General features: G+C 51.6%; 1 protein-coding gene across 4 annotated transcripts in view; it reads left to right on the forward strand.

Moving 5' to 3' along the window:
- The first annotated feature begins 3,693 nt into the window (after positions 1–3,693).
- Positions 3,694–19,875, forward strand: part of LOC139240935 (RNA-binding motif, single-stranded-interacting protein 2-like) — a 670,592-nt gene continuing 654,410 nt past the window's right edge. For 3 of the 4 annotated variants that reach the window (XM_070869478.1, XM_070869483.1, XM_070869481.1), the window contains exon 1: positions 3,694–3,780. In XM_070869478.1, the coding sequence (XP_070725579.1) occupies positions 3,715–3,780 (66 nt within the window). In that variant the 5' untranslated portion in view covers positions 3,694–3,714. Of the gene's footprint in view, positions 3,781–13,434; positions 13,509–19,875 lie in introns of those variants that run through there. The other variant, XM_070869479.1, reaches the window with a different exon arrangement.

A 19,875-nucleotide genomic window follows, 5' to 3' on the forward strand; every position in this document is an offset into this window, starting at 1 on the left:
ATGTGAGGGTAACACACTGTGAGAGTAACACAGCTTGAGGATAACACAGTGTGAGGATAACAGAGTGTGAGGGTAACACAGTGTGAGGGTAACACAGTGTGAGGATAACACAGTGTGAGGATAACAGAGTTTGAGGGTAACACAGTGTGAGGGTAACACGGTGTGAGGATAACACAGTGTGAGGATAACAGTGTGAGGATAAAACAGTGTGAGGGCAACACAGTTGGAGGATAACACAGTGTGAGGATAACAGTCGGAGGATAACACAGTGTGAGGATAACAGTCTGAGGATACCACAAAGTGAGGATAACACAGTGTGAGGGAAACACAGAGTGAGGGTAACACAGTGTGAGGATAATACAGTGTGAGGATAACACAGTGTGAGGATAACACAATGTGAGGATAACACAGTGTGAGGGTAACACAGAGTGAGGGTAACAGTGTGAGGATAAAATTGTGAGGGTAACACAGTGTGAGGATAACACAATGTGAGGATAACACTGTGTGAGGGTAACACAGAGTGGGGATAACATAGTGTGAGTATAACACAGTGTGAGGATAACACAGTATGAGGATAACACAGTGTGAGGGTAACACAGTGTGAGGGTAACACAGAGTGACGATAACATAGTGTGAATATAACACAGTGTGAGGATAACACAGTGTGAGGATAACACAGTGTGAGGGTAACACAGAGTGAGGATAACACAGTGTGAGGATAATACAGTGTGAGGAAAACACAGTGTGAGGATAACACAGTGTGAGGATAATACTGTGTGAGGATAACACTGTGTGAGAGTAACACAATGTGAGGATAACACAGTGTGAGGATAACAGTGTGAGGATAACACAGTGTGAGGATAACACAGTGTTCGGTTAACACAGTGTGAGGGTAACACAGAGTGAGGGTAACACAGTGTGAGGATAACACAGTGTGAGGGTAACACAGTGTAAGGGTAACACAGAGTGAGGGTCACACAGTGTGAGGATAATACAGTGTGAGGATAACACAGTGTGAGGATAACAGAGTGTGAGGGTAACACAGTGTGAGGATAACAGTGTGAGAGTAACACAGTGTGAAGATAACACAGTGTGAGGGTAATACAGTGTGAGGATATTACAGTGTCAGGGTAATACAATGTGAGGGTAATACTTTCAGTGTATACTGTAGATAACGCGGTCAATATACATATAATATACAGCATAATTTCTTTGCACAGTGTGTTCCTTCAGGATGATGTGTTGTTCCTTTGTTAAATCTTCTTTTCTCAGAACCTCATTTGCTCTTTCTCTATTGACACAAGTAATACCCTGAGAGACCCGATCAAGATATCATGGAGAAATTGACTGCCAACTACATGAATGATGGATATCACTCTGAAATCATATTTCATATTTATATCATCAGAGGTTCTAACCACTTGCTTTCCTTCTCATTATTCAAGTCATCAGTAGCCCTTGGCAGAGTTACAGTCCTGTACCTCACAATATACTTTTAAAAATACGTCAGGAATGTATTCCAGCTTTATTTCTGAACTGCTGTATATCTGAGGAAATCATTTTTTTTTGTTAATTTGAAATGAACTACAGTGGAATCTTTATTTGTGGTTTAAGACATCACAAGGATGACTGTGTGAAATAAAATGTCACATTTCTATAGGAGGAGGAGCTTTGCTGAGGTTGGGGTTGAAGAATTAATGAGTGCCCAGAATTGTTTTCTAAATTGGAATCAAGGGACCTTGCCAAGAATCAGATTAAGAAAGGGCTGTTTGTTGGAGTAAATTTTTCCACGAGGTCCAGTTGAACTTCTTGCTGGTTGGTATCTGTCCAGTGCATTCATGGCTCACATGTTGGCATTTGAATTGATTCCATGTCCCGAGAACATGTAAGCTTAACTCGGGGAAAAAAACAATGCCGAATAATCATTTGTGTTCATCTGGGCTTCTCTCTGGATTTGGCTGGAAGGGTATTATTCCAGATTATTGTGTCTGTTTCCATTCCAATCAACTCCTCGGTGTATCAGCATGGTATATGGCCACAGAACGCTATGGTTCCACTCGCGAGTCTGTCCATTGTCTTTATTTCCCTGGCAGTCTAATTCTCAATTCACAGACAGTTTTTAAAATGTATCCATTCACGTGAGGTGGGCGTCACTGGCAAGGCCAGCATTTATTACCTAATTGCCCTCGAGAAGGTGGTGGTGAGCCAGCTGATACAACTGATACAATGGCTCGCTGGGCCATTTCGGAGGACAGTTAAGAGTCAACCACGTTGCTGTTGTTCTGGAGTCACATCTAGGCCAGACCGGGTAAGGGTGGCAGATTTCTTTCTCTGAAGGACATTCGTGAACCAGATGGGTTTCTCAGTGATGTCATCGGGCCGCAAAATGCACGTGTAAAGAAGGACCCCGTTGGCTCCGGGTGCATCTCCTTGCTGCCTGCTCAGGAGAGCGAGGTAAAACTGCAGATGTTGTGATCATACAAAAGCAAAATACTGCGGATGCTGGAACCTGGAATTAAAACAGAAAATGCTGCAAATCTCTCGCGGGTCAGGTGGCATCTGTGGCGAGAAAGTAGAGTTAATATTTCGGGTCGACAACCCTTCGTCATGGCGGCTTTTGGACCGCCGAGAGCCAGGGCGATTTTAACTGCCCACCCGCCAGATTTCTGCTGAGTGAGTCGGGTTAAAATCAAGACCTATTCTCCCTGTACATTTCTGTGGGGAACAGCTCTAACTGCACCCCGAACTGTTGTAGGTTAGAAATGGCCCAGTGATCATCATCATCATCATAGGCGTTCCCTCGGAATCGAGGAAGACTTGCTTCCACTCTAAAAATGAGTTCTTAGGTGGCTGAACAGTCTGATATGGGAACCACAGTCTCTGTCACAGGTGGGACAGATAGTCGTTGAGGGAAGGGGAGGGTGGGACAGGTTTGCCGCACGCTCCTTCCGCTGCCTGCGCTTGATTTCTGCACGCTCTCGGCAACGAGACTCAAGGTGCTCAGCGGCCTCCCAGATGCACTTCCTTCACTTAGGGCGGTCTTTGGCCAGGGACTCCCAGGTGTCAGTGGGGATCTTGCACTTTATCAGGGAGGCTTTGAGGGTGTCCTTGTAACGTTTCCTCTGCCCACCTTTGGCTCGTTTGCCGTGAAGGAGTTCCGAGTAGAGCGCTTGCTTTGGGAGTCTCGTGTCTGGCATGCGGACAATGTGGCCCGTCCAGCGGAGCTGATCGAGTGTGGTCAGTGCTTCGATGCTGGGGATGTTGGCCTGGTCGAGGACGCTAACGTTGGTGCGTCTGTCCTCCCAGGGGATTTGTAGGATCTAGTGAATGCCCAGTCGCCGAGAGCATGCAGAAACCAAGCGCAGGCAGCGGAAGGAGTGTGCGGCAAACCAGTCCCACCCAGCCTTTCCATCAACGACTATCTGTCCCACCTGTGACAGGGACTGTGGTTCTCGTATTGGACTGTTCAGCCACCTAAGGACTCATGCTAAGAGTGGAAGCAAGTCTTCCTCGATCCCGAGGGACTGCCTATGATGATGATGAGTGAAGAGAGAGAGATGAGCTCATGAGTGAAGAGAGAGAGATGAGCTCATGAGCGAACTAGCACTAGGACCCAGTAGTTGGTGCACCGTGCTCAGTCCCAGTTGAGTCCGTTCCAACTTCCCGTCCTGACGTCAGCCTCCTCCTTTGGCTCAGGTTTGACATTAAAAGAAAATGCTGCTGTCGGTGCCACGGGCAGGATTTAGTCCTTATCCCTATTCTAACCGTTCATCAAAGAAGGTAAAAAAAAACAAGGCCAGTTCTTTGACCTGATCTGTGCTGCGGGACTGCGGTGGTAGCTATGGGGAAGTGGGTGGGGGGACTGTATATTTTGTGGGCTCGGGATTGTGGGGTTTATGCACCTACCTCAGCACTTTCTGAGTACTTTCCAAATATTTTTGATCGGCTTTTGCGGCGTGACTGCAACTTGGAAGGGAAATTGACGTGTTTGCTGTTTCTTTGGGCATTGTGAATTTCCAAGTGGCAGAAAGTTTCTCAAAGTGCAGCCGGGCTCGTGGGGAGGGGAGGGGGGAGCGTACGACCTCACTGCACAGGCTGTGATTTAATATTAGCATTCATAGTGATCGCTTCAAATAAAGAGGTTGGTTAAGGGAGGGGGGGAGGGGGGCGGAGAATGGCCCGTGTTATTTTTTTGAGGGGGGGGCGGGGGCGGAGGTTAAGAATGGAAACGTTGCCCCGTGTTATTTGTTTTTGCAACCAGAAATATTTGTTGTGGGTTACATATCTGGTGGTGGGGGTCTTGTTTGCAACGGGAACGGGAGGGGGTGAGATTGTTCACAGAAATCAACCCAAAGGCAGATTGGGCTACGTTCAACATGCATACAGTGTGGTAGTAACAAACCCAGGGTGGGCGGAGAGGACTGGATAGTTCAATCCAGTCATATCGAAAGTATCCTGTTGCACAAACGCATTCCTCTCTCGCGTTTGGGAGAGAGGAGATAGCTCTTTATAAAAAAAAAACTGCTTACCATTCTCTGATAAGATACTTATATCACACTAAGAGTGGCTTTTTAACATGGAGGGCTTTAAAATAAAACTCAGCTCGCTGCTGTAATTGGTACCAAAGCCCATGGGGGAATAACGCAATGTGAATCTGCGTGCTGTGACATTGTAACCTTCTGGGTACATGCCTCACTCAGTTGGGCGGCTGAACGCCCTCTGTCTCCCTTTTCCAGCGCCCAAGTGAGGATGTGGGAGGCACGTCGGGACGTAGAGAGAGAGGGGCAACATGTTGGTTGCTGGTGACTGACTATCTCGTTATTTCAACTGTTGCTGCATCTTTACCTTTAGGGCATGTGGGTGTGTGGGGGCTTGGACACGATGTGCATCGAGTGCGTGCAACATTGCATCATTTTAGTGTCGGGATGGCAGTGTAAAAAAACACACGCTTGCGTGTGGTCCCTGCATTGGAGGACCCTTATCAGCTCATGTCCGATAATATTTCTTCCATTTAATCTCAGATTCCTCTCCCTCTCTCTCTCTCTTAACTAAATCACAGTAGTGCCAGACCAACATGTTGAATATGAAGTGTCGTTCTCTCAGTCCCTTTGCTGGTTTCAATTTGGGAATCTCGGGACGAAAGTAGCTTTTTTTTATTAGCATCCAGCAATGGGGTTAATATCCTGTCTCTTTGTAGCCAAGATGCTGGTCGCAGAAGTCCACATGTCGTGGGTGGTGTAGGATGGGGACCTTTCCGTTCGAAAACGCGCGACTTCCAGGGTGATTTAAACTGGAGTGTCACGACCTGTTTGCTCCAATTCCTTTCTCTCCAAAGTACGCATGGAAATTAGGCCTTTTTGTTCGGGTTTCGTCCCGGAGAACATTATCTGGAGTTGATTCACGGCCAGTCAGATACCTGGAGGGACAAAGACTGTACAAAGAGCGAATGAAGTTATGCACCCTGGGGCGACATAACATTCTTACTGGGATTGATAGGGTAGATGCAGAGAGGATGTTTCCCCCGGGCTGGGGAGTCTAGAACCAGGGGGCACAGTCTCAGAATAAGGGGTCGGCCATTTAGGACTGAGATGAGGAGAAACTTCTTCACTCAGAGGGTGGTGAGTCTGTGGAATTCTCTGCCCCAGAGGGCTGTGGAGGCTCAGTCTTTGAGATCGATAGATTTTTGGATATTAAGGGAACCAAGGGATATGGGGACAGTGCAGGAAAGTGGAGTTGAGGTAGATCAGCCATGATCTCATTGAATGGCGGAGCAGGTTTGAGGGGCCGAATGGCCGACTCCTGCTCCTATTTCTTGTGGTTTTAGAAGAATTAGGAGCAGGAGTAAGTCATACAGAAACAATCTTCAAATACAGTCTAAAATATAAAAAGTTGTGACTAAAAAGTTGACATAGCTATCTGGAACACAAATCTCTCCTACTTGATGTCCCGAATTGATTCATCCCTATAACAGACTTGATTTGATCGCTTGAACGCCTGGTCAATCTTTGCAGAAAGCTTTGTAGCTCCGTGCTGTTAAAAGTGCCCCACTTCCCTCTATCGATAGGTAAAGATGTGTTGGGGAGGAAGGGGGCGCGGTATGGTTGCTATTTTAAAGGTGAAATTGCCAGGGTCCATTGCCCTGCTACCCCCCCCCCCCCACTGAAAATACCTGGCCTGGCCTATGTGTTGCTCATCACGTGAAGCTCTTTAACACTTGACCAGGGATGGCAGAGTGCCGCTCAACAGATTCACGCCATTATTTGTTTAGATGTTGCAGCGGGCCCCCTCCTCCCAGAATTGTTAAAACCCCGGAAATTTCGCCACCTCACTTTGTTTGAGACACTTCACAGAACATCAGCGCCGCTTGTTGTATTTGAAACAGGTTAAAAGCGCGCAGTGTGGCCAATTATTAACACCCCGGGCCCTTAATAAACCCAGAACATGTCTCATAAAATATTTTGTTTTTAAGGGAGGGAATTTTAAAAAAAGATTGAAACTGCATTCAATCATTTCAGTTTTCTAAACCCTCACTTTGTTCATGATCGATCTTTTAAAGTTGAACTCTCTTCTCCTCAAAGTAAAAAAAAACATACATACATAAACCGAATAAAGTTTTAAGTTTCTACATCTCATCTGTTGAACAAGCGTTAAGTTTGGGGAGAGGAGGGGTCTCCTGTAACAACTGGATTGATGCGGTCACAATTCGGGCAGAAATCCATTAACTAGCATCAATTTTGCACGGGTGTCGGGGCCCAATGCTCTATGTGCGGAAAATTATACACAGAATATACAGCACACAAACGAGCCATTCGGCCCAACCAGTCTGCTGGTGTTATACTGCACTCGAGCCCCCTGGTCGACTTACCTCATCTCAGCCTGTCAGAAACAATAAGGGGTGTTTATTCACTGCAATAAAACTTCTGCAGCCTAAAATAGGGTGCTGCACGCTGCATTAGCGGCAAGCATATACAGTTACATTGAAGTCATTCCGCTCTGTACATAACTGGGCATTGTAGCGAACTTGTGAGTTTCGTCTTTCAAGGTGCAGCTGCCTCTCGCCGCCTTGTGAACGGTAGAAATGGGTTGTTTAGATTGCGACTTAACAATGTTTATCCTGAAACTGAAGATTAGCATTTCAAACGGGGCGTGCAGAAGAAAACGATCCCGTTGAATGTCCCTTCCCTGCATTTTTCTTTTTGGAGGGGGGGGGATTGTTTATTTTAAGCATTTATTTTTCCAAGTGGGGTGGCCCACCTTCTGTCTTAGAAAGGCGAAGGTGTTGGGAGTCCCTTCTGTTTTAATCATTGTTTGTAAATGTTGCCCAAAATATGTTTTTTTTAATATATCTATCTATATATATATATATATATATATTAAGGAGCAATTGGCAAATTGATTTGTGTGTGTTGTTTGGAGACAGAGCGCAAGAGCTCGGATGTATTTTCATAATAAACAGGTAAGCTGTTCTCAGATTGAGAATGTTTCTCCACAACCCAGACAGGATGGTCCAGCCCCAGGCTGAAAGCTAGAATTGACCGAGATTGTGTGATGGGAGGGCGGGGAAGAGGGAGAGGGGAGGGGAGGGGAGAGGGGAGGGGAGGGCAGGGGTGGGAGAGGGGAGGGGAGGGGGTGGGAGAGAGGAGGGAGGGGGTGGGAGAGGGGAGGGCGGGGGTGGGAGAGTGGAGGGGAGAGGGTAGGGAGGGGGTGGGAGAGGGTAGGGGAGGGGAAAGGAGAGGGAGGGGGTGGGAGAGGGTAGGGGAGGGGAGGGAGGGGGTGGGAGAGGGTAGGGGAGGGGAGAGGGGAGGGGTGGGAGAGGGGAGGGAGGGGGTGGAAGAGGGTAGGGGAGGGGAGAATGGAGGGGTGGGAGAGGGGAGGGAGGGGGTGGGAGAGTGGAGGGGAGGGGAGGGGAAGGGGTGGGAGAGGGAAGGGGAGGGGGTGGGAGAGGGGAGGGCGGGGGTGGGAGAGGGTAGGGGAGGGGAGAGGGTAGGGGAGGGGAGAGAGGAGGGGTTGGAGAGGGGAGGGAGGGGGGTGGGGGAGGGGGGTGGGAGAGGGGAGGGGAGGGGTGGGAGAGGGGAGGGGAGGGGAGTGGAGGGGGTGGGAGAGGGGAGGGCGGGGGTGGGAGAGGGTAGGGGAGAGGGGAGGGGTGGGAGAGGGTGTGGGAGAGGGGAGGGGAGTGGAGGGGGTGGGAGAGGGGAGGGCGGGGGTGGGAGAAGGGAGGGGGTGGGAGAGGGGAGGGCAGGGATGGGAGAGGGGAGGGGAGGGGAGGGAGTGGGTGGGAGAGGGGAGGGCGAGGGTGGGAGAGGGGAGGGCGGGAGTGGGGGAGCGGTGGGGTGGGAGAGGGGAGGGGAGGGCTGGGTGGGTGGGAGAGTGGAGCGGAGGGCGCGTGTGAGAGAGGGGAGGGGAGGGCACGGGTGGGAGAGGGGAGGGGAGGGCGCGGGTGGGAGAGGGGAGGGGAGGGCGCGGGTGGCAGAGGGGAGGGCGGGGGTGGTAGGGAGGAGGGGAGAGGAGGGGAGGGGAGGGAGGGGGAGGGAAGGGAGAGGGGAGGGGAGTGGAGGAGGTGGGAGAGGGGAGGAGAGGGGGTGGGAGAGGGGAGGGCGGGGGTGGGAGAAGGGAGGGGGTGGGAGAGGGGAGGGGAGGGAGTGGGTGGGAGAGGGGAGGGCAGGGTGGGAGAGGGGAGGGAGGGGTGGGGGTGGTGAGAGGGAAGGTGAGGGGTTGGGAGAGGGGAGGGGAGGGGTTGGGAGAGAGGAGGGAGTGGAGGGGAGGGCGGAGGTGGGAGAGGGGAGGGGAGGGGAGGGGATGGCAGAGGAGAGGGCGGGGGTGGTCGAGAGGAGGTGAAGGGAGGGGAGGGGAGGGGAGGGTGGGAGAAGGGAGGGCAGGGATAAGGGGCATGCGTGCAGCAAATCGTTCTGCTGGTTGTTGAAAAGGGCGTGAATTCCAGAGGTGAGGGGTTCAAGGAAAGAAAGAAAGACTTGAATTTCTATAGCGCCTTTCACGACCACCGGACGTTTCAAAGCGCTTTACAGCCAATGAAGTACTTTTGGAGTGCAGTCACTGTGTTATGCAAAGACGCTCGGCTGCAAAGCGGGTGGGGGGCGGTGGGGTGGAAGAGACTTTCAGGAGCGAATGGCGCCTTGAAAAGGCGGGGCAAAGATCTAAAATATACCTCTTAAAAAAATCGATTTGAACCATGCCTTTGAAAGTAACTGTCTCTGACAAAAGAGGACTTGCTCCAGTGCGTGGGTTCATCACCTTGATCGATTTTATTTTGAGGGGTGGGCGGTTTGGGGATTAAGGGATTCCATTCACACAGTTCCGAGTTAAAAGGTGGGTTGGAGGGGCGGGTACCGGTTGCTACCTCCCTCCCCGGGAGTGAACACATGGAGCTGTGCAGTAAAATCTCAGCGAGCAATTGTCACCTTTCAAAAACAAACTCGGAGGAAGTTCGAAAGACTGCGGCAAAAAAAGAGCTGAAATATCGAGACACTGAGAGGGAGCGGAGGGCACGGAGAGGAGGGGAGGCTGATCGCAAGATCTGGGAAAGCAATGATGTTGCACTCACTGAAATATATCCTGTGATATTAACCAGGGTCGGACTCATTCATTACAATCTCATTGTCCCCTCACTGTTTTATTATTAATGACTGGATTAGAGCCGGAGAAATCTATAAAGCTATCTCCTCGGTTAAATATTCCAGGCTTTAGTTCCTGTGCCATTATTCTTTTTAAGACGGTTGCAAGATCTGATTTCCAGTGTCCTTGTTCACGGTCCTAGTGGCAATTAGCTTCAGTTTTCACTCAAACACATTCCTGATCTGATTGCATTCTCAGTGGATCTTTTGGATATAGACATCAATATATACATATATATATATATATATATTTAGATAGATAGGCCTGTGAGTGATCCCTAACTGAGAACTGTTGTTTATGAGAGACAGGAACGGTTTAGATAAAACCAGCCCGCAACTCGCGATTGCAGGGTGTGTCTGCGTGAGTGTGTGAAAGGTTTTGTGTGTGTGAAAGGGCGTGTGTGTGTGAAAGGGCGTGTGTGTTTGCGTGTGTGTAAGGGTGTGTGTGTGTGTGTGTTTGTGTGGAAGTGTGTGTGTGTTTGCGTGTGTGGAAGGGTGTGTGTGTGTGGAAGGGTGTGTGTGTGTTAGCGTGTGTGTAAGGGTGTATGTGTGTGTGTGGAAGGGTGTGTGTGTGTGTGTGTGTTTGCGTGTGTGTGAAAGGGCGTGTGTGTAAGGATGCGTGTGTGGAAGGGTGTGTGTGTGTGTGGAAGGGTGTGTGTGTATGTGGAAGGGTGTGTGTGTTTGCGTGTGTGTGAAAGGGCGTGTGTGTAAGGATGCGTGTGTGGAAGGGTGTGTGTGTGTGGAAGGGTGTGTGTGTGTTAGCGTGTGTGTAAGGGTGTGTGTGTGTGGAAGGGTGTGTGTGTGTGTGGAAGGGTGTGTGTGTGTTTGCGTGTGTGTGAAAGGGCGTGTGTCTAGGATGCGTGTGTGTAAGGGTGTGTGTGTGTGTGTGGAAGGGTGTGTGTGTGTGTGGAAGGGTGTGTGTGTGTTTGCGTGTGTGTGAAAGGGCGTGTGTGTAAGGATGCGTGTGTGTAAGGGTGTGTTAGCGTGTGTGGAAGGGTGTGTGTGTGTGTGGAAGGGTGTGTGTGTGTTTGCGTGTGTGTGAAAGGGCGTGTGTGTAAGGATGCGTGTGTGGAAGGGTGTGTGTGTTTGCATGTGTGTGAAAGGGCGTGTGTGTAAGGATGCGTGTGTGGAAGGGTGTGTGTGTTTGCATGTGTGTAAGGGTGTGTGTGTGTGTCAGGGTGTATGGGGAAGGGAGTGTGTGTGGGGGTGGGGAGGGTGTATGTGTTTGTGTGTAAGGATATGTGTGTGTGTGTGTGTGTGTGTGTGTGGGAGGATGTGTGTGTGTCAGAGACATGGGCCATATACAGTAGACACCTCAAGTCCCTGTAGAAATACCACAAACGATGTCTCTGCAAGATCCTATAAATCCACTGGGAGGACAGATGCACCAACATTAGCATCCTCAACCAGGCCAACATCCCCAGCATTGAAGCACTGACCACACTCGACCAGCTCTGCTGGGCGGACCACATTGTCCACGAGAGACATGAGACTCCCAAAGCAAGCGCTCTACTCGGAACTCCTTCACGGCAAACGAGCCAAAGGTGGGCAGCGGAAAGTTACAAGGACACCCTGATAAAGTGTAACATCCCCACTAACACCTGGGAGTCCCCGGCCAAAGACCGACCTAAGTGGAGGAAGTGCATCCAGGAGGGCGCTGGGCACCTCAAGTCTCATCGCCGAGAGCATGCAGAAACCAAGCGCATGCAGAGAAAGAGCGTGCAGCAAAACCTGTCCCACCCACCCCTTCCCTCAACGACTATCTGTCCCACCTGTGACAGAGTCTGTGGCTCTCGTATTGGACTGTTCAGTCATCTAAAGATTCGACTCATTTTAAGAGTGGAAGCAAGTCTTCCTCGATTCCGAGGGACTGCCTATGATGATGGGATGGCTGCGTGTGTGTGGAAGGGTGTGTGTGTGTGTGTGGAAGGGTGTGTGTGTGGAAGGGTGTGTGTGTGTGTGGAAGGGTGTGTGTGTGTGTAAGTGTGTGTGTGTGTGTGGAAGGGTGTGTGTGTGGGGGTGTGGGTGTGTGTGTAAGTGTGTGTGTGTATAAGTGTGTGTGTGTGGAAGAGTATGTGTGTGGGTGTGTGTAAGGGTGTGTGTGGGGGGGAGAGGGTGTGTGTGTGTGTGGGGGATGTGCGGGGGGGTGTGTGTGTGGGGGGTGGGGGGAGGGTATGTGTCTGTGTGTAAGGGTATGTGTGTGTGTGAGAGTGTGTGTGTGTGGGAGGGTGTGTGTGTGTCGGAGGGTGTGTGTGGTGGGGGCGGTTGTGGGAAGGTGTGTGTGTGGGAGGGTGTGTGTGGGGGGGGATGGTGGGGGGGTGTGGGAGGGTGTGTGTGTGGGGGGGAGGGTGTGTGTGTGTCGGAGGGTGTGTGTGGTGGGGGTGGTTGTGGGAAGGTGTGTGTGTGGGAGGGATGGTGGGGGGGTGTGGGTGTGTGTGGGAGGGTGTGTGTGTGGGGGGGAGGGTGTGTGTGTGTGGGGGGGTGTGGGAGGGTGTATGTGTGGGGTGATGGTTGTGGGAAGGTGTGTGTGTGGGGGTGGTATGTGGGGGGTGTGTGTGGGAGGGTGTGTGTGTGTGTGGGTAAGGGTGTGTGTGGGTGGATGGGGGAGGGTGTGTGTGTGGGGGGGAGGGTGTGTGTGGGGGGGGAGGGTGTGTGTGTGGGTGGGGGGCGGGGTTGGGGGGGGAATGTGTGTGTGGGGGAGGGTGTGTGTGTAGGGGGGGTCGGAGGGGGGAGGGTGTGTGTGTGTGTGTGTGTCAGGGTGTGTGTTTGTGTGTGTGTAAGGGTGTGTGTGTGTGTGTAAGGGTATGTGTGTGGAAGGGTGTGTGTGTGTCAGGGTGTGAGTGTGTGTAAGGGCGTGTGTGTGTGTAAGGGTGTGTGTGTGTAAGGGCGTGTGTGTGTGTAAGGGTGTGTGCGTGTGTCAGGGTGTGTGTGGAAGAGTGTGTGTGTCAGGGTGTGTGAGAGTGTGTGTGTAAGGGTGTGTGTGTGTGTCAGGGTGTGTGTTGGGGTTGGGGAGGCTATGGCGATCAAGGTGGGCTCAGGAAGAAGACTCTCAGGTGTCCAGAAGCAATGGCAGCTGAAGTGGCCAATCGGAGGGCTGGGGTGGGCTGCGGGTGTAAAGTCACGCAGTCAGCGTTTGAAACTTGGAGGTTCCACGGGGGTTGTGCTTTTTTGGCAGACGGTCTGGTTCCACAGATTTAATCCCAAGGAATTTCTGGCATGCAGAGCAGAGACAATTGATTACAGTTTATGGGGGGGTGGGTGGGCAGAGGCAGAGATTTTACAAGATATTTACACACAGTGGGCTTGTTAATAAAAGACATATCGCCAGCCCCATCGGGCTGTTTTCGGTATGAAGGAGCCGGGCGAGGGATGTGACAGGAACCCTTTCTCAGGACACGATTGGAGATGTCACATGCTCTCGGGCGATCCTCCCCTTGCTGTGCGAGGAGTGGTTGAGCCTGGATGAGCAGAGCCTGAAACTGCAAGGAAATTGAAGAGTGGTGCAAGTAATGTAGCAAATCTGGAGCAGCCGCGGGGTTTTGTGTGTTTCACTTGCATAAAAAAAAAGCTGGTTTCCAAATCAGAGCTGGGGGTAGGAGACTCATCCCGACAATCCAACCCCACCGAATCTTCATTTTCTCGCTCCCCTCCCCTCTAAGCAAGCCCACCCCCCCCCCCCAATATTCGCAGATCTGATTGTGTTGAAGGTGCCTTTTACTGTAGGAGGACATTTGAACCAGGACGAGAACTACAGCTGTTCCTGCTCTCTTTTATTTTGGGGCTGGGGGGAAGGTGGTTGGGGAAGGGGCACGGGACTGCCATCTGACACACAACATGATCTTTTCAAGCGTCCCCATCAGGATCCCATCAGCGAAACAGGTAGGGTCACAGCGGCGTCCCTTCTGGGCTTCTGTCGCCTGTCCGTTTGGCGTCCTTTTCCTCTTTTTGGCATTTGCGTTCTGCGCGGTTGCTTTCAAGCTGCGCCTGTGTCAGACTCTGGATGTGTACATACATATGCAGCGTTCCATGTCAAGTGAGCAAGTTTGGCGTGAAGGCTGCCGAGTGCCTTTTTGCTGGGCTTTCATACAATCTTCAGAGAGTTGGCATGCCCCCCCCCCAGCAGCTAACGCGAGCTGAGCTTGCAATGCGGGCCGTTTCCACTCCTCTCCTGGGGGTGCAGTCTCCACTTTGTGCCCTGCACTTTGTTGAGTCTGTCAGCTGCCCTTGGGCAACGACCCATTATAAACAAGCTTAACTGGGACATCCTGTGCAAACACTGTTAATCAATCAACACGCGGGTGAGGTTTGTAGGTGGGGGGCTGGTGGTGGGGGTGGTCTTTGCCCGTTTGTGGAAGGGAGCACGCGCCCAAGCTCGGGATCGGTTGCAGTTGGAAGGAAGGAGCGCTGTGACATTCTGGTCGCCACAATGTGGCAGGAGAGTGGCGTTTTTCAATGCGAATGGTGCCACCAGTTTGGTGGTACCGCAAGTGATGCGGCGTGATGGTGTGTCGTTGAGGCGTGATGGTGTGTCGGTGCGGCGTGAGGTGTGATGGTGTGTCGGTGTGGCGTTTGTTGTGTCGGTGAGGTGTGCTGGTGTGTCGGTGAGGTGTGATGGTGTGTCGGTGAGGTGTGATGGTGTGTCGGTGATGCGTGATGGTGTGTCGGTGATGCGCGATGGTGTGTCGGTGAGGCGCGATGGTGTGTCGGTGAGGCGTGATGGTGTGTCGGTGAGGCGCGATGGTGTGTCGGTGAGGCGTGATGGTGTGTCGGTGCGGCGTGATGGTGTGTCGGTGCGGCGTGATGGTGTGTCGGTGCGGCGTGATGGTGTGTCGGTGAGGCGTGATGGTGTGTCGGTGAGGCGTGATGGTGTGTCGGTGAGGCGCGATGGTGTGTCGGTGAGGCGTGATGGTGTGTCGGTGCGGCGTTTGGTGTGTCGGTGAGGTGTGATGCTGTGTCGGTGAGGTGTGATGCTGTGTCGGTGAGGTGTGATGCTGTGTCGGTGAGGCGTGATGGTGTGTCGGTGAGGCGTGATGGTGTGTCGGTGCGGCGTTTGGTGTGTCGGTGCGGCGTGATGGTGTGTCGGTGCGGCGTGATGGTGTGTCGGTGAGGCGTGATGGTGTGTCGGTGAGGCGTGATGGTGTGTCGGTGAGGCGTGATGGTGTGTCGGTGAGGTGTGATGGTGTGTCGGTGCGGCGTTTGGTGTGTCGGTGAGGTGTGATGGTGTGTCGGTGAGGCGTGATGGTGTGTCGGTGAGGCGTGATGGTGTGTCGGTGAGGTGTGATGGTGTGTCGGTGAGGCGTGATGGTGTGTCGGTGCGGCGTGATGGTGTGTCGGTGAGGCGTGATGGTGTGTCGGTGAGGTGTGATGGTGTGTCGGTGCAGTATATGGCGTGTCGGTGCGGTGTGATGGCGTGTCGGTGCGGCGTGATGGTGTGTCGGTGCAGTATATGGCGTGTCGGTGCGGCGTGATGGTGTGTCGGTGCAGTATATGGCGTGTCGGTGAGGCGTGATGGTGTATCAATGCGGCCAATGGTATGATTGTGCTCTGAATGGCGTGGTGTACAAATTGCATCACTTTCCGTGCTAGCAATGGCGCTTCGATATGAATAGTTTTGTTGTGCAATGGATGCCGTCGTCCAACTACGAATCGTGCCATTTCGCTGTGAATGGCATTCTTGTGATTGGTATATAATGTCACCATGATGCAGATATCTTAAGCAGCGGCAGAGAGCTTCACTGCCAACTTTCCAGGGGTTGCAGGGCCCCTTCAAAGAAAATTCCTAATTAGTCACTTAATTTTCCCATCCTGTGGGAAAGCGAGTGCGTAAAGATCGCCTGTGCTATTACAGCAGAGTTCCTTCACAATTATCTTTCACCAGTAGTTTAAATTCAGCCCCTGGTAGGTCCCAATTGCTACCTCAGTGCTGCTTAATCTCATAACATTGCTTTACTCTTGAAGTAGCCTTTTGCTTAGCAGAACACGGTTGCATATCTAAGAGATTTTGGCTGGATTTGAAGTAAGACGTTTTAATTTTCTAAAATGTTTTTTTTTTGTATGTACATAACATTGCAAATGGAATATAGATTAGTAGGTTATGGACTAGATGTTGCTCTGCCGAAGGCTTGAGCTAGAGCGGCTGGGCTGTCAAGGTAATACCTAGCTTTCATTTGCCCTTGTAAGTCTTAGAATTGCTGCAGTAAAACAGAGAGAATTTGGCCATTTGTTAAATTGACCAAGTGCATGTGATGTTCTGTCAGTTTTTGCCTTTTTTCTTTCTTGTTTAATGCTTACTGCTTCCTCCATGCATTGCAGTTGTACTCCAGCTGTGGCTCAGTGGGCAGCACCCTTGCCTCGGAGTTCAAAGGTTGTGAGTTCAAGTCCCACTCCAGGGACTTGAGCACATAAATATAGGCTGGGATCCCAGTGCAGTGCTGATGGAGTGAGGTGCTGTCTTTCAGCTGAGACGTTAAACCGAGGCCCTGTCTGCTCTCTCAGGTGGACTTAAAAGATCCCACAGCAGTATTTCGAAGAAGAGCAGGGGGGAGTTATCTGCCGTGTCCTGGGCCAATGTTTTTCCCTCAATCAACATCACAAGAACAGATTATCTGGTCATTGTCACATTGCTGGCTGTGGGAGCTTGCTGTGCGCAAATTGGCGGCCGCGTTGCCCACATCACAACAGTGACCACACTTCGAAAAGTGCTTCGTTGGCTGTAAAGCGCGCTTGGGACATTGTGAAAGGCGCTATAGAAATGCAAGTCTTTCTTTATCGGTGATCTTGCTGAATATACTGGCTGCACAGATTTGTGTCACCGGAAACCATTTTCATCGAGGAGACCTGTCAGGAGGAGGAGACGTGAAACGGTGCATGCTTTACTCACTGCTGAATTCGCACTGAGCATTCAGCAGAGATCGTTCGCCTCGAGGATTGGAGTTGGAATTTGTCCTCGATGGCGGTGCTCAAGGTGAGGGATGTTCCCGCTGGGGAAGCGGAACGCCTCCCGTTTCAGGCATCCAATGTCAGCATCAAGCACTCCCAGGGCAGGTACAGCGCAGCCAGATACAGAGGAAAGTGCCCCCCCACGACCCTACTCTACTCGTTTAACATAGGACCCTTTCAGCCATCAGACAGAGGTCTCTTTCATCCCATCAATCTGGACTGGATTTGAACCCAAGTCCCAGAGGTGAATGCCGAGCCCACAGCGGGGCTCAGTTCTCTGAAAGGCCGCGTCCTTTTTTTTAATATTTAACCTGAAGCATTTCTGCAACTGCAAATGTCAGTGCACCAGGGCCCTGCACACCCGTTTTTTTTTTGTTCTGCCGTGGTTCTTTGATTCCGCCGGATCGGGTAGTGTCAATGCGGGGAGCCGCACCCCGAAATCCAAGCCCAGCGAGGCTTGAAAGAGGCCCCGGGGCGGTACCTGACCTGAGAATGCTTTGTTGCTGACACCGAGTATCAGAGAGCTCTCAATTCCCCAGCACCCACCGCCCTCACCTTGATAAGCACCGCGCTCAGTAAATAAGTGAGGGTTCAGTCACGAAAGCTGCAAGATAAATAAAGCAAGCATGTAAACAGGAGGCAAATAGCGCGCCGCTTTGATTTGAGTCAGCCCCGGCCTATAACCCCAAGGTCAGTCCAATATATTTTTTACTGCGTCGGCTTTATTGTTGCTGATGCTGACGGTGACCTCGGCAACATTGCAGCTCGCTTCATTGACATCTGTTCCCTCACACGTGGATCACCCAGGGATGTGTACAGCCTGTGGGAGCTCCTTGGCTGCCAAGGGTACTGTAGGCCCGAGCCCCAGTCGCATTATTGGCTGCGCTCTGCTTTGCTCTGGGGTTCTCGGGCATGAGACGGTGCACCGCCACTCTTTTCCGCCACCCTGGCCGCTCCATGGCTCATCCAGATTGGGCCTCGCAAACCTACTTTAAATTCCGTGACTCGGTGGGGCGGAAAATCCGATCAGGGCCTTCCCGCAAGGGCTCAGTTGGTAACGGCACCATAAACTAGCGGTGATCCAAAACTCAGCTGCCCCGTGTCCTAACACGCACCAAGTCCCGCTCGGCCATCACCCCCTGTGCTCGCTGACCTACATTGGCTTCCAGTTAAGCAACGCCTCGATTTCAAAATCCTCGTCCTTATTTTCAAATCCCCCCCCCCATGGCCCCCGCCCCTCCCTATCTCTGTAATCTCCTCCAGCCCCACAACCCCCCGAGATCTCTGCACTTCTCCAATTCTGGCCCCTTGACCATCCCTGATTTTAATCGCTCAACCATTGGTGGCCGTGCCTTCTGTTGCCTGGGCCCCAAGCTCTGGAATTCCCTCCCTAAACCTCTCCGCCTCTCTACCTCTCTCTCCTCCTTTAAGACGCTCCTTAAAACCTACATCTTCGACTAAGCTTTTGGTCACCTGCCCTAATATCTCTATACGTGGGTCGGTGTCATATTTTGCCTGCTAATTGCTCGTGTGAAGTGTCTTAGGACGTTTTACCATGTTAAAGGCGCTATATAGATGCCAGTTGTTGCACGGTGTGGTGAGGAACTGGTTGAACAGCCGGCTGTTACACACAGTCTGGGCCAATATGTGAGGCATGGCTACTTGGTTAGGTGTTGGAGGAGGGCAGCTGGTATCTGCGGAACCAAACATCTGCTTGTGCCAATATGTTCGGGAGGGGATGCTAAGGAAATTGGTTGGTGAATTTTGCGGAGAACTTTATGCTAGTCATGATGAGCGACTTTTAGCCAAGTATAGTATGAACTGGATGGAAAGTGAAGCTCCTTGTACGTCAACCACGGAATGAGCTTGAAACTCTAGCCCTGACATCAGTAAAGAAGCCCAGTTCATTGGCACGCTACCCACCACCTTCAACATTCTCTCCCTCCACCACCGGCGCCCCCTGGCTGCAGTGTGCACCATCTACAAGATGCACTGCAGCAACTCGCCAAGGCTTCTTCGGCAGCACCTCCCAAACCCGCGACCTCTACCACCTAGAAGGACAAGGGCAGCAGGCGCATGGGAACACCATCACCTCCACGTTCCCCTCCGAGTCACACACCATCCTGACTTGGAAATATATCGGCCGTTCCTTCATCGTCACTGGGTCACAATCCTGGAACTCCCTCCCTAACAGCACTGTGGGAGCACCTTCACCACACGGACTGCAGCGGTTCAAGAAGGCGGCTCACCACCACCTTCTCAAGGGGCAATTAGGGACGGGCAATAAATGCCGGCCTTGCCAGTGACGCCCACATCCATCAAGGTATAAAACAAAAGCCCCTGACTGCTGCAGTCTAATACTTGAGATTGCCATTTGTGTTGATTTTTAGGTTGTTTTGTTCTGTACACTCACACTCAATTAGGGTCCCCAACTCTGGTGGCCATCAACCGGTCCAGGCAGCGGGCGGTCGAGGGGGTCATTCAGCCCGACTGCCTGCCTCTCATCCGTGGCTACATTAACGCCAGGGTGTCCCTGGAGATGGAGCACGCGGTGTCCACCGGTACGCTCGTGGCCTTCTGCGAGAGGTGGGCGCCGGAGGGTCTGGAGTGCATCATTTCAACAGGGGACAGAATTTTAATTTGATTTGATTTGACAAGGTTCCTTTTAATGTTTAATTGTTACTATGTGGGTTTTGGTGCCCTTAAAAACAAAGGGGCACTTGTTTTAAATGTTTTACCAAAATAGTTGTAGAGCTGTTGCATTGTGAGTGGCTTAGCCGGTCACGTGATGTTCACAAGACTCAATAAAACCCCAGCCAGTTAGGTCTAGGTCCACGATGAGGTATGCAGCTGTGAGCCTGGTGGATGAACTGGTAATGTGTAGTGTGATTGTTAAACCTTTGTTCGTAAACCAACTAGTTCTTAATAGCAATGTGTTGCTATGGATTCTTAAGCAAAGAACCCATGAAGCAAATACATTACAGGTTTGGGTCATTTTGGTGCTGTTGGACCTGATTGGAGAGGCTCAAACATGCAGTTGTGGGAAAGATGGGCACAGATTTGGGAGGCGACAACGCGGTCAAGGTCTTTGCACAGGAATGAAAGGTTGGAGATGGGGCGATAGTTTGGAAGGACGGAGGGGGTGGTCAAAGGGTAGATAGTTTTGAGGAGGAGAGGTGATGACAGCGGTTTTGAAAGGCAGTGGGACAGTACCTGAGGACAGGGAACCATTGACGATGTCAGCGAGGCCAGGCTGGAAGTCCATGGCTGATTCCATTCAAAAAGGAGTCTGCAGGGAGCCACATGC

This window comes from Pristiophorus japonicus, chromosome X (genome assembly GCF_044704955.1).
Source record: "Pristiophorus japonicus isolate sPriJap1 chromosome X, sPriJap1.hap1, whole genome shotgun sequence".
NCBI lineage: Eukaryota > Metazoa > Chordata > Chondrichthyes > Pristiophoridae > Pristiophorus > Pristiophorus japonicus.